Source organism: Balaenoptera acutorostrata, chromosome 8 (genome assembly GCF_949987535.1).
Source record: "Balaenoptera acutorostrata chromosome 8, mBalAcu1.1, whole genome shotgun sequence".
In the NCBI taxonomy this organism is placed as follows: domain Eukaryota; kingdom Metazoa; phylum Chordata; class Mammalia; order Artiodactyla; family Balaenopteridae; genus Balaenoptera; species Balaenoptera acutorostrata.
Window position 1 is genome coordinate 84,092,484 of NC_080071.1, and position 14,338 is coordinate 84,106,821.

Below are 14,338 nucleotides of genomic sequence, written 5' to 3' on the forward strand. Positions count from 1 at the left end.
CTTATTTCTCATCACAGAAGACCATGCGCCTTACTTCTATGCCATCCTCACTATATCTGAGGAAATAATTTCCATATAAGTGTGCGTTTAAAATCTCTCTCCAGACTGCTGCTGGGAATGTGTTCTGGTGCTAGGAGCCTGAAGCCATTAGAGTCCTGTTCATTAGGAAAGGAAGCAAAGGGAAGTGGCATTCACTACCTTCAGCTGCAAGATAGGCTTTTAATATAAAACTATCATTTTAGGGAAGACAGAAATGAGTCAAAATATAGATTGGAGAGGAGGAAATTCAACTTAGTGTGATGTTTTGAATGAATCTGAGAGTTGATACCGTCAGTGGAATCTGCGGGCTTGGAAGAAGGGGAGGTGCAATATTGTATTAATCATGTTAGTCTTCTCCATGATCATGAAATTCAAATGGTCTTTAGCTGGATCTGTGTGAACCTTCTAAATGAAATATTATAATATACAGGCATACCTCATTTTATTGCACTTTGCAGATACTGCTTTTTATTTTATTTTATTTTTACAAGTTGAAGGTTTGTGGCAGTCCTATGTCAAGCAAGTCTATTGGTGTCATTTTTCTAACAGCACTTGCTCGCTTCTTATCTCTGTAAAATTTCGGTAGTTCTTGCAATATTCCAAACTTTTAAATCATTAATGTATTTGTTATGGTGATCTATGATCAGTGATCTTTGATTTTACTCTTGCAAAAAGATTATGACTCGATGAAGCCTCAGATGATGGTTAGCATTTTTAGCAATAGTGTTTTTAAATTAAGGTGTGTACATTGTTTTTTTAGACATAATGCTACTGCACACTTAATAGACTAGAGTATAGTGTAAACTGTGATCTTTAGAGGAAGGTTTGAGTTAGTAAAGGGAGCCCAGGGAAAGCTTCACTGAGAATCTGGCTTCCAAAGAATGAATAGGAATTAATCAGGCAAAAAAGAGGAAGGCATCCAGGTGAAGAGACCTGGTGTGTAGGAATGACCAAAAGTAGATCAACCCAGCTGGTGCTTAGACAGTGAAGGAGAATGTAAGCCAAGGAAAGGTTGGATAGGAAGGTAAGGGTGAGTCTATGTGAGACATTGTAGGCATTCTCAGTAGATGTAAGTGAGAGGCTACTGAATTGGTCCAATATAGAAACAATGCTGTTTTGCTTCAGAATGATAGTGATTGAATTGTCACCTGCTACATGAATTTCAGCCATCAGTGAGAAAAAAAAGGTTTATGAGATATTTGCTCAGAAGCACAAATCCTCATGACACCTAATCCAATTTTACAAACTTCACCTGATTAGAACCTTTGATTCTTTGTTCTTGCCACCTTTACCTCCAAGCTTTTGTGCCCTTCTATTAAGTATGTGTTAATCAGTTGCAATGTCTTGTTTGTAGGGTAGCCAGTACCATAGGCAGAAATGATTCTGGGTTTGCTATTTACTATGTTGTATTAAATCAGAGCATGGGTCAAACTCATATTCCTTCAGAAGTACAATTCATGAACAAAAATGGTGACCCAGGGGAAGGAGTCAATAGAAGATGAAAGGTGTTTAAAAATTACTAAGAATTCACTCTGTTTTTATTTTTGATAGACTTTGGCTGTAAACCATTCATATTCTTTCTTTAAGAAATTACTCTTGAGCCATGTAGGGTCAGGCATCAGACTCTTCAGAGCCTGGGACTGGCTGTTTCTATGCACTTTAATTCCAAACAGATGAGGTTAGGGGAAAAAAAGTAGGTCCCCAGAATGAGAAACTCTTTTCATGCTTGCTGCCTTTTAAAAACGGCATTTGAGAATCAGAAGAGTTCAGTTGGAGAATTTAGGTGAATTTCAGTAATTAATTATGACATAGGTACTACTTTATGGAAAAGTCCCTTAGATTTGAATTATACTAATTGACCAAATCAGTTAGATTCTTCCCCTTGATTATCTATTGGTAAGTTTTATCTTAGTTTAAGCCTGAACAAGACCACGAAATGGGCCATTTTTAATAAATTATATTCATGCATTCACTCAAAAGTTGTCAATATTTAGTGGAAAGAATTCAATAAAATAGTTGTTTACTGTTAATATTGACAACGGGGATTGTGTCGCACACATATATCACGTATTTCTATACTAACTTGACTTTGAGAAGCAACAGGAGCTAGGAAGGGTATAGAGGTTGGTAGAAACCACAGAGAGAGGGAACCCAGCCTTTCTTAGAGTAAATGCCATGAGAAGGTGGTAGAACTCTGGAAGGAATGGCTATGTTGAGCTGACAGAAGCTGAGTCATTAAGTATTAGGGCTCTGAGATAAAGCAAAGATCCTGTTGTCCCACTTTTAAAGTGAGCAGAAAGTGATTGCGTGTCAGTGGAAGACAAGATATCATCAGAAACAATGATAGATTGGGGATTACAGACACTACCCAATTTTTTCTGGTAGGTTTGGATTCTTGTGAGATCGTAGAGAGGGGAAGAGAGTCCCTTTAATGACTGAGATTGATTATTAAGCTGATTGAGTCATATGGAGACTAGATAGATAGGGATTGATTTTTTAAAAAACAAAGAAAATTATATTTATTGTACACTTAGCACATGTTAGGGGCAAAATATTTATGATTGAATTCCATCAGCTTTTGTGCCCACCATGTAAGATGCAGCTTAAGGTACCTAAGTGACATATTCTCACCGCCCCTCCCCATTTTTTACATTTGTTTCTTCTCTCTCTCTCCCTCTCATTTTATACCCCTCTCCTTCCTTTATTGAATAAGAGATACTGAACAGACAACTGTACCTAATTATAATGAGTATAATTGGTCAACATGAGTGTTTTCAAATGCAGGCAGTATTTTTTTTCCAGCTTTTCTGAAATATAATTGGTATATAACAATGTGTAAATTTAAGATGTACAATGTAATATGATTTGATATATGCACATGTTGCCAAATAGTTACCACCATAAGGTTAGTTAACACGTCCGTCAGTTTACATAATTACCATTTTTTTGTGTGTGTGGTGAGAACTTTTAAAATCTGCTCTTTTAGCAATTTTCAAATATACAATTCAGTTGTCTCTCGTTATCCGAGGGGGGGAATGGTTCCAAGACCCACTTCAGATACCAAAATCCACAGATGCTCAGGTCCCAAGGTTGGTCTTCCTTATCTGTGGGTTCTGCATCTACAGATTCAACAAGCTTTGGATCATAAACATAGTACAGGATGTGCAGTTGGTTGAATTTGAGGATGCAGTACCCACAGATGCAGAGAGTGGTCTGTCTGTACTAAATAAATACATTAATGAATGTATTTTGTTTTTAAAGGCTTATATCTGTCTTACATTTGACTCTAATCCTCCACAAAAAAGCTTGTTTCTGTGGTAGCATTTATTTTGCTCTCCTCAGAGGCATAAAGGGACCCATTATAGGGATTAGTGATTCGGTGACTGTGAGGGATTAGACCTGGATCTGTTTCATCCAGGCCTTGGTCACCACAGACACCGTTAGAAGACCTACCACACGGTTTTAATCCAATTGATATACTTGTTGCCTTTTAGACTTTGATCAACAAGGTAGTCTTATAGAAAGGGAGAAGAAAAGGATTGACATTTATCTTGGAACACTGTTTGGTGTTTTTCATTCATTCAACTCAAATTACTTCCTGTATATTAAAAATGGACTAATAATTGTGAGATATTTTGGAAACAGAAAGACCTCTGTAGTCTTAACTACAGTGGAGAATTTCCCAGCAGATTGTTTGAGGTTTTTGAAATAGTCAATTGTACCTGCATTGCTTCATTAGATAATTCACTCATCTATAAGATAATGTTTGGAAAATGGAAAAGATTTTCAGCAGTGCCTTCAATGGAGAAAATCTGGTAAATTTAAAGTCATTGGAAATTGTCTTCCCAAAGATCAGGTGTCCTTGTTATTCATTTTCCAGTCTTTTCAGTTAAAAGGTTGTGTAAGAAAGCGAAAGTTTCACTAACTAATGGACTGACAGCTCACAATTACTCTCCAGCAAGGATCCCTCCCCGCCTAACTTGAGTGTTTATCTCTGCCCATGGCATCAACACCTTTGGTAGTTGCCTGTTGGTGATTTAAGATGTCGTGAGTTTTATTTAAATAAAACATTAATAAATCGAAATGGCAAATCTTGCATAAAATGCACGGTTTCAGAAAGGAGAAGAAAATGATGTGGGAGAACTCTTTATCACATATCAAACTGTCGGCAAATGAGAGTCTGTCTGAGCGAGATCAGTTAAAATCGGAGGAAGAGAAAATCAGTGAGGTTTGTGACATGACAGATATTTCACAGGGGACTGATTTGAGAATCGGACTTAAAAGAACAATTGGCACAACTGATGAGGCTACTGAATATATTTACAGAACTGACATTCTTCATGATATTGTGACAGAAAGTGCCACGTTAACATACAACTTTAAAGGAAAAATTATGATCTTCCAATCCGATCAACACCAGATTCATTATTTGTTTATTTCATAATTCACACTTTCTATTTTTAAAATATTGATAAATTGAACTGATTTTTATAAATTTTATTATTCTTAAAGATAAATTTCTAATCAAACAGATTTTGTTCACTATTTAATGACGTTTAGTCTTCTCTGTAGGAAAGTTATGTGCCCTTTCCAGGTTCCAATTATCCTCACATGATGAAATGGCATTCAAGTCACTAGGTTTCATTCTTTCCTTTCAAGTAGACAAGTACTTTTCATTTTTATATGATTTTTGGTCTGAATTACCCAGATAAATTATTGAATTTTTTTGTCTGCATAAATTAAGTGGAAGAACTGGCAGATCAAACTGTAATTGAACAGATAAATCTATTCATAGGCCCAATGTATCAGAAGTCATTTACTGAATTCTTATTCTGTTCTTTTTATTATGTTCAAAATTATAGATTTTTAGGACAGAAACAACTAAGTATGTTGTTTAACTTACGTTAATACGGAAGTATGGGGGCTTCCCTGGTGGCGCAGTGGTTGGGAGTCTGCCTGCCAATGCAGGGGACACGGGTTCGAGCCCTGGTCTGGGAGGATCCCACATGCCGCGGAGCAACTGGGCCCGTGAGCCACAATTGCTGGGCCTGTGCGTCTGGAGCCTGTGCTCCGCAACAGGAGAGGCCGCGATAGTGAGAGGCCCGCGCACCGCGATGAAGAGTGGCCCCCGCTTGCCGCAACTGGAGAAAGCCCTCGCACAGAAACGAAGACCCAACACAGCCAAAAATAAATAAATAAATAAATTAATTAATTAAAAAAAAAAAAAACTGAAGTATGGGAGAAAATGATCAATTCTCCTTGTATCTTTGGAAGCAAAACTAAATATTTAAAAATTCCTATTATTTTATTTAACGCATTTTAATACCTGAGCAAAGTAGTCTGAAATGTAAAATGTACAAACTAAAAATGGCACTTTTAGGTAATAATACCCTTGATACAAATTGATATTCATTACGTATCCACATACATTTAAAATAAATGTGTAACATCATGTTTAATAAGTAATTGAGAATTACATCCCACAAAACTTTCACATTTTATTTTACATTTATTCTAAAACAGCTGGTTTTACTTTAATGTTAATAATCTAATAATCACTTTGAAGAAACTGCTTATGACTTTTCAGATACAGTCAGTCTGTCATCAAAGAAAGTCTAATTAAATATGAATAGACCATTGATACATATGAGTTCCAATTTGTCACAATCAATTTAATTCTTCTAATACAGAGGAACATTATTCTTTTGCATTGCTTATAAAGAAACTGATTGATTGACTGCATGATTGGTTTAATAATGGATATCCATCTTGTTCCACTAAAAATTTATGACAGCTAACAGAAAATATATATACAATAAAATGGTCGAACATGAGTTAAAACTCCGCTAAGGAAAATAGACATTATGGCAAGAGGTTAGTACCTTGGTTAAAAACAGCATAGATATTTAAGTTGTAAACTCCTACACTGTTATCATAATTAAACTTTTAACTTGTTTCTGGCATTTCTGGCAGCTGAAGTGAAATGGAGACATGAGCAATCATAAAAATATTATTTTTCTTAAAGAAAAATAAGGAAGGTATTTAGACATAGGTGATTGACAAGTTCTGTTGTACCCCAAAATTCCAAGAGCTTCCAACTACTTTTTGGAGCTGACTATTATTATTATTTTAATAAATCCAATGCAGTGGTAAGTATAGGAATCAGGAGGTCAGGATTTCATTCTTGGCCCTATCTATAAATATTGTATGATTTGATTAATTCATTTAACTTTTCTTGACTTCAGTTTTTTAATCTGTAAAGGAAAAGGGCTGAGCAAGGTGGCCATTACCAATGTCCTCTGGAGCTCCAACATCCCATGCTCGATGGGTTCCCATTTCCTCAGCACAGAGAGAAACGGATGTGATATTTCAAAAGGCGTATCTTGTAGGTAGATTTCTCATTAGGGAAAACTTGTTTTAAGAAGTTAGGGGTCAACTCTCCTTCATGTCAATGCGCTGAGAATCAGAAAGAGGACTGATCCGTTTGGTTACCCTGAGAGAGGTCACTCAGGAAATGAAAAGAGAATCTAGTCGCAGGGTGCTGGGTATCAACTTCCTAGTATGTCTCCTTCCTCACAAAGCCCAACTGCCACCAAGAAGATATGCAAGGAGGGCAGGAACTGGGTCTTCCTCTATCCCAGAATCATGAAGGTGTCAGGAGAGAGTGCTGCCTGATTGCCTCTCCAGTCTTCCTCTTCTCATGGAGACATGTTACCAAAATCAGTGTTTTGACAATCACTGTGAAACAGAGAAGCAGCTAATGTGGGATTTCAGGTCTAATGTCATAGCCTGTCTTGAAAATTGTGTGGAGTCAAAATAACCTTTGAAAATCCTTTAAGAAGCTTATAAATCATGGCATGTTGGATTTTGCTAAAAAGTCTAATAAAGTTTTGTTTTTTGGTGTGTGCATACTATATAAAAATATACAGTATGTGATAGAAATACAAGTTAAATATAAGCTTACCATATTTTTAATAATGAAAAAGAGCCAGAGAAATGGAAGAATAAAAAAGGAAAATGAACGTGTAGTATTGAATTTGCATGAGTTAAATGTGTAGATGATGCCCTACTATGTCCTTAAATAGCAGCAGTTGTGTGAGACTGTGAAATGGGCAGGGTGTGAACTGATATCAGGATGAGTGAGATTCCTAGTTCGCACTCCATGTCCTTAGGAGGAGAGACCTACAGGTCCCTGTATTTATTGTTATTGCCTAGAACTGGTCTATATGGCCTTGTTCCTGACTGATTCAACAATTAGGGTGAATTTCATTCCTCCCTTTCTCCAACCCCATCCTTATATCACTACACCAGGAATATACTGTCAGATAGTGATGAGGATATTTTGAAGTTCAGGGCAAGAAGAGAATCTGTGAGATCCTTTGGAAACCTTCACAAGCGAGTCAGCAGCCCATCAGACCACCTACCATTTCAACCCTGAAGGTGACAGGGTAAGGCACAGTGGGCTAGGTGATGCAGCAGAATCAAACAACTCCAAAATCCCAGGGGATTAAAATGACAAAGGTCTATTTCTTTCTCATCCTATGTGTCCATCATGGATTGGTTGAGGGCTCTGCTCCACGTTTTGCTCATTCTGAAACTCAGGTTGATGGGGATTTAAAAACAAACTAACCCATTCTCTGAACTGGGCTTTCTTTTGGATGGGTGAGTGTTGCTTCGGGTTTTGTTTTGTTTTTTTTTTAATGCCTTGATTTTGCCTGTATATTTCAAGAGAATGAGATGCTTATCCATATCATGCCCAGTTGAGAGTCACTGCTACAATAAAGGTCATGGCATTAGAGACGGTTAGAAGTGAAAAGGACCCAGAAGATCAGTATATGTAGGGTATACGTTATTGTAAACAGGAGGAGGCGGAGAATCAACAAGTCAAGCAATTAATTCCACAGTCACAACCGTTAAGTTCAGAACAGCATTAAGCACTACATCTCCCAATAGTCTCCCAATATCAAATACACCATTTTTTCCTCTTCCCCTCCTTACAATTCCTTATAGCCGTAACCTTCAATCACAGAGTAAAACTCCATTCAGATGAATAATACTAGATGAAGGTGCCCTTTGTGAATGAGATGAGTTCTAATAGTTCATTTGCACATTGATTATCTGGCAGCAGATACATATTTTACTAAAGGAACCACAGGGATGGAGATCAGGGGCCCCTAAAAGTGTCAGGGTGTGAAAAGTAGCATAAATGGTGGGTTTCAGGACTTTTTATAATGTTTCTATGGGAACCTGCCTTCACAGTTTCCAGCTCTTCTTCAGATATTTGTTACCCTTCAGCGAGGTAGGATCTCAGAGTCCTGAGCACCAGGGCTTTCTAATTTCTAGTTTCTTTCTCTATAATAAATAGCACCTCCTGGGCAGTGTTTCCCTGAGAATTATAAATTGGGGAATGTGGCCATTTCAGCACTGGTCTTGTAAAGAACATGCATTCCAAGACAGAGAATAATCTCAAGTTTAGATTTAAGACAGAGTCTGATATTTGTCCCTGATCCCCAACTCGCTAAGAGTGATAGATTAATTTTTTTCTGAGAGTTTCTGATAAATAGAAAAATAGAAATGTAAATGTGCTCTTGAATTCCTCTTTTAATTTAAATTTGAAAACAGATAATCTTTCAATAAAAAGTTGTTGATGGAGGACTTTAGTTTATAGCATTGGGTTGTTTCCCCATTAAAAAAATAGTTTGTTTTTTTTCCCATAAAACTAACATTCTTAGAGACAAAATTTTGATTCTGATGGGCTTTAGTTTTATTGCTAGGTTAAACTTAGGCTTGGTTAAAATAAACTGATGGGAAATTTAAATCAAAATACTTATTTTTCAAAAGTCTGTCTTTAATGTTTTTTTCATTCAGAGTGCCATGGAGGGGGGAAATTAGGTGTTTGGGATTAGCATATATACACACTACTACATATAAAATAGATAATCAACAAGGACCTACTGTATAGCACAGGGAATTCTACTCAATATTCTGTAATAACCTAAGTGGGAAAAGTATCTGAAAAAGAATGGATATATGTATAACTGAATCACTTTGCTGTACACCTGAAACTAACACAACATTGTAAATCACCTATACGCCAATAAAAAAACCTGACATTATTACTGAAATAGAATCCAGTAAGCCAAACAGAATAAAAAGAACAAAACTAAATTATAAAAAATGCAAGTGATTTAGGAAATAAGAGAAGGCTTCTTTCTTAAATTTCAAATTCAAGCTTAGATATGGTCAAGGTGACAAATTATTTCTGTTTGCAAAAGTGGTATTTTCAGCATTTGCTGGCTTTAAATGAAGATCTGGCTTTTAGACTGCCCCCATGTGTTCTAATGATACCAGCGTTTGTCCAAACTGTGCACCAGGATCTCTTCCCCTCTACCTCCATTTAAAATAAAGTGTGGATTTTCAATCAATACAAAAAGGAAAACTGAACTTGAAGTCAGAAGAACTTTGTAGACAACCTAGCTCTGCTACATACTACTGTGTAGATTTTTAATCTAATTATTTTCTTCATTTAATTTCTTTTTACTTCAATTTTTTCAACAAGGAAGTGGAGACAATTATATCTGTCATAATTAACTCACAGGGATGTGATGATCAAATAATTTAATATATGGGATAACACTTAATAAAATACCAACTTTACTATCCACACACTAGTTACCAATGTAAGTGAGACCGACTTTCCTTTTGCAAGAGGTAACTATGGGGGGCTTCCCTGGTGGCACAGTGGTTGAGAATCTGCCTGCCAATGCAGGGGACACGGGTTCGAGCCCTGGTCTGGGAAGATCCCACATTCCGCGGAGTAACTAGGACCGTGAGCCACAGCTACTGAGCCTGCGCATCTGGAGCCTGTGCTCCGCAACAAGAGAGGCCGCGATAGTGAGAGGCCCGCGCACCACGATGAAGAGTGGCCCCCACCTGCCGCAACTAGAGAAAGCCCTCGCCCAGAAACGGAGACCCAACACAGCCATAAATAAGTAAATAAATAAATAAAATTTAAAAAAAAGAAAAAAGAGGTAACTATGTATTGTAGTACAATGTACTACAGCAATAGAACACACTGGGTGAGAATCCTGGATTCTGTTTTATTTTCATAATTCCTAGTTATGTAACCTTAGAAAATCAAATAAACTTTTTGTAAAAGAGATGACTAAAGAATCTTTACCCAAACTTTTAGATCTAAAAGAAACAAAACAAAACAAAAAATCCTTTTTTTTTTTTTTTTCCTTGAACTAGACTACTAGTCAGAAAACATTTGGGTTCTGGGTCTACAATGCAACTAACACAGGAAAATTTCATCCTTCCACAGCTCAGCTTCCTTCTTTGAGACACCGTCCAGCTTTGATAAACAGTGGTTTTAAGAAATCTGTAATGTAATCCACATAACATTGCACATTTAAAGATGAAAATATTCAAAGTAAAACCTCATTGGAGCTTTCACAGAGGTAAGGTAATATAGTGGGATAACTTAAAAAAACCATAAATAATTCCTTTTTAAAAAACCTTCCTTCAAAATTTCTAAAGTATATGCATAAAATAAAATTATAAGATCAATCTCCACAGAACACTGTTTGATTATAATTTTAGTTATTTATATCTTTGATTCATTAGAAAATTTAAAATCTAAAACCCAACACAAAAATATATTCCATAATTAACTTGATATATTACAAAATCATTTTGTCATATCTGCCCAATTGTTAGAGTGTCAAATTGTTTTATAATTCTTAAGAGAAACAGTGATTTATAATCACCAGCTTAATTTTATTAGATACTGAAAACATTTCAGATTTAGACAACACAGATATTGATTTATAACAATTTGAGTTTTCCCCTTGACTGCCATTTTCTTGAAAAGTTTGTATAAAGTATCATCATCAATTATCTAAATTTCAAAGTTTTGTGGCCAAGTGGTACAATGAATATAATATTTCTACACACTGTTTTAAAATTGTAGCTCATTTTTGGCATATCAATTAAATATTATAGAAAGAAAATTGGATTTCTTGTAGTCAATGAAATAGGCGATAAAATGAACTGAGTCTTTTTATATGAATAAGGACCCTAATAAAGTAGCTGAATTATTACACTGAGTTGTAGAAATGTGACGTGTCTTGGTGAATAAACAGTAATATTCAAAAGGTTTAATTTGCTGCAGCTGATGTTAATTCTATATTAACATTTTTACGGGCTACTACAAGATACAGAGCAATTTCACTGCAGTTAGTTTGCTCTTTAAAAGGTCATTTTAGAGTACTGCAAGAGAAATAATTTTAAGGAGCTATTGGCACAATGTGTTTCTAATATTTTAGAAAATGTCTCAGCATTTGAATAGATATATAATCCCGATTCGAGCGCGACCGTATTGGTCAGCAAAACTGGATTTAGAGCAAGCACTCTCCTATCGAAAATGTCTCTCTTGGGCTGTTGGAACCACACAGCTCACCATTTCAGTTCTAAAGACCTTAGGCTGTAGAACAGACAGGGCAGAAAGTGAACCCCCAGTCTGCTTGACTTTCAAATGCCTCACACTTTAAAAATAATGACTGTCTATCTATCGTCTATCTATCTATCTATCTATCTATCTATCTATCTATCTATCATCTATCTATCTGAAGTTTTAAAAAGTATTCCTGTGGTTCTTATTATCTTTTTCATGCATTAGGATGGAATGGAATGACTTAGTGGTAGTTTGACCGTGTTTGGCTTCACAGAGATTTGAGCAGCTTCAGGCCACGCTTAGAAATCTTTTTAGAGCCCTTTGCTAGCCCGCCGGGGAAGGGATGCTCAAAGAGGAAATGCCTGCGGAGCTGGGAAAGCTCTATTTCCTTACGGAATATAAATACTTCGCGCCTCTAGATGGCAGTCTTTAACAGGGTTGAAGAGCGGTGTCCGTCCTCCTCTACCACTCCCCACTCCAGTCCCACCCCCATCTCGACTACTCGGCAGTGTAGTACCAGCTCCGTGTGTGCTTTAGCCTGTGGATGTTGGATTGAAGTGCTCTCCGAGAATTCGAGCTTCATATGTTTATCCCAGTGCCTGATACGCGGCGGGACGCTGCCTAAATGTTCGCTTGGGGAAAAGAGGAAGGAAGGGATGACAGAACGGTCAACACGAAGCCCCTTTTGCCTAGGAAAGGTGGGGCTGTGCCGGCGGCAGCATCCTGCGCTCTCGATGCGCACGCTCCGCGCGGAGCACAAAGAGAGCAAAAGCCACCTGCCCGGCTGGCGGAACCCAACCAGTGACCGCCTCAATTCACCCCTGAGGTTTACGCGGGTAGAAACATTAAAATCGGTTCCTTCGATTCGCAAAGGACTGGGTTGGAAGGACCGCGGAGCAGAGGCAAAGGGAGAGGAGACAGGACGAAACGCAAATCAGGGAAAACATGTTGCTGCCACGTGGCAGCGTCTAAGGTGGGGGTCCCGACTCCCCCGTATGCGGACCCCAGGGCTGGTGTGGTCGGGGAACGCTGGAGGCCAGAGATGTTAAGGAGGAACTCGCAGCCTGGCAGGAGGTTGGGGGCAGCTGAGGCGGGTGGGACTGGAGCGGACAGAGGTCTTTTCTATCCAGGGTCTCCGTCGGGGGCAGTCTAGGTCGGTCGGGCGTTAGGGGCAATCGCTCCCATCTCTCTCTCCCCAGCCCAGCAACCGCAGACACTCGCCCGGGTCCAGAGGGACGGGAGGTAGGGGTACTTTACCCTAGCCCTGCTCCCTCCTATTTTCATCCCTGCCTTGGACCCTGTCTCTCTACAAGGCGCGAAACCTCTCCAGGCTGGGTCCACAGAAAGTCCAAGCTCCAGGCTTCCCCAGCCCCCCGCCCTAGAGGCTGACACGAGCTCTCTCCCACCCTGAGCTGCTCTGGCTCGCAGGCTCACCCAGCACCGCTCCCGGTGGGCCACTTGACAGGGACCTCGATCTCCCCAGAGCTCCTTGCACAGCCGCGGCCGGACTTAATTGTAAGTTCAGGGTCCTCGGTTTCCTCGCGAGCCCCGCACAGACCGCGGCGCCCGCAGGGCAAGTTCGTGAGCGACTCGTAGCAGAGAACGGAGATTGATGGGCATTGGGTTGGGCAGAGGGGGAAGCAGGTCTTACCTTGGCGTGGAGAGCAGGGAGTTGCCATCCATTGTCTATGGGCGCGTTGAGAAGAAAGACTGAAAGGGCGGGCGAGGGATGGGAAGTCTGCGGTGCTAGGACCCGGTTCCCAGAGCGCAGAGACAGACGCGCGCGGGCACAGGGGCGCGCAGGCTGGGACCACCGCGGCAGGGTGCTGTCTGAGCCTCGCTCCGCCCGGGCGGGGAAGCGTTGCACCCTGCGACCGTCAGATAGTCTCCTTCCAGGCGTCCCCTCTGATCTTGCAAGTGCGCTTGGCCAAAGCTCCAACCCTCCTACCAAGCTCCTGCCCTCCTCCTAGGCAACTCCAGTCTTCGTTGCCAGTGGCGCCTTCTGAGTTTTCCCTGCCTCTCCCTGTGCCCAGCAGAGGTGACTCCGACAGAATTTCTCTCTCCCCGCCTCAAAGTCTCGTTCCCTCCTCTCTCTCTCTCTTTCTCTCTGGGAAAGCAGTTTGAACTCTGAAGTTGTTCACCCACTTTCCCACATTCAGGCTCTACTCCTGGCAATGCCTACATTCCCCTCTGGTCGTGCACCACCCCTTTGGCTGCCTTTCTCAATTTTATCTTTATTTGTCTTCTACCATGTAATGGTTCATCACTCAGAGCAATGCTCTTTGATCTGCCAACTATTTTGCCTTTACTTGGATTAGATTCTATTCTCACAATTCTGCAACGAACTCATTTTGCTTAATTGTGATTCACTCATACCTCATCTGTTAGAAGCCTGTGTGCACATAGAGATTTCAGAACCTATGACAGTGGTCATGCATCAGAGGCCAGCACCAGGCCCTGGAAGGAAGGGCTGTCACAAAAAAATCTGTATTTTCTGCTTCAGCGTCTCCTTGAGCAAGAATGACAATTGTTTTAAGAAGGAAGACATTGATAATAGCAAATGACTGTTAAGATGAGGGTACTGTTGATTATGATCTTTTTTTATTAAATAAAAAAATATTTAAAGAGAACTATGGGACTTCCACAAATGGGACGATGGAGGACATGCACTTGGCCCTATTCCTCCTGGTAATCACAAATAAAAGCTCTGGAGATTGTAAGACAAGCATAAGAAGACAGAAGGATGGACAGAAGAAGGTGGGCAAGCTAGAGACCTTGGGACCCAAGAATGACAAGATAGTGAGTTCCTGGGGTTTTCTTTTGGCCTCAGATGTCCCAGACTTG

At 39.5% G+C, this 14,338-nt stretch overlaps 1 protein-coding gene across 2 annotated transcripts in view; it reads right to left on the bottom strand.

The window, feature by feature from the left end:
- Positions 1-13,546, bottom strand: part of SPHKAP (SPHK1 interactor, AKAP domain containing) — a 152,098-nt gene extending 138,552 nt beyond the window's left edge. For both annotated transcript variants that reach the window (XM_007166705.3, XM_007166704.3), the window contains exon 1: positions 13,146-13,546. In XM_007166705.3, coding sequence (XP_007166767.1) covers positions 13,146-13,177 — 32 coding nt within the window. In that variant the 5' untranslated portion in view covers positions 13,178-13,546. The remainder of the gene's footprint in view (positions 1-13,145) is intronic.
- Between the last annotated feature and the right edge of the window lie 792 nt (positions 13,547-14,338).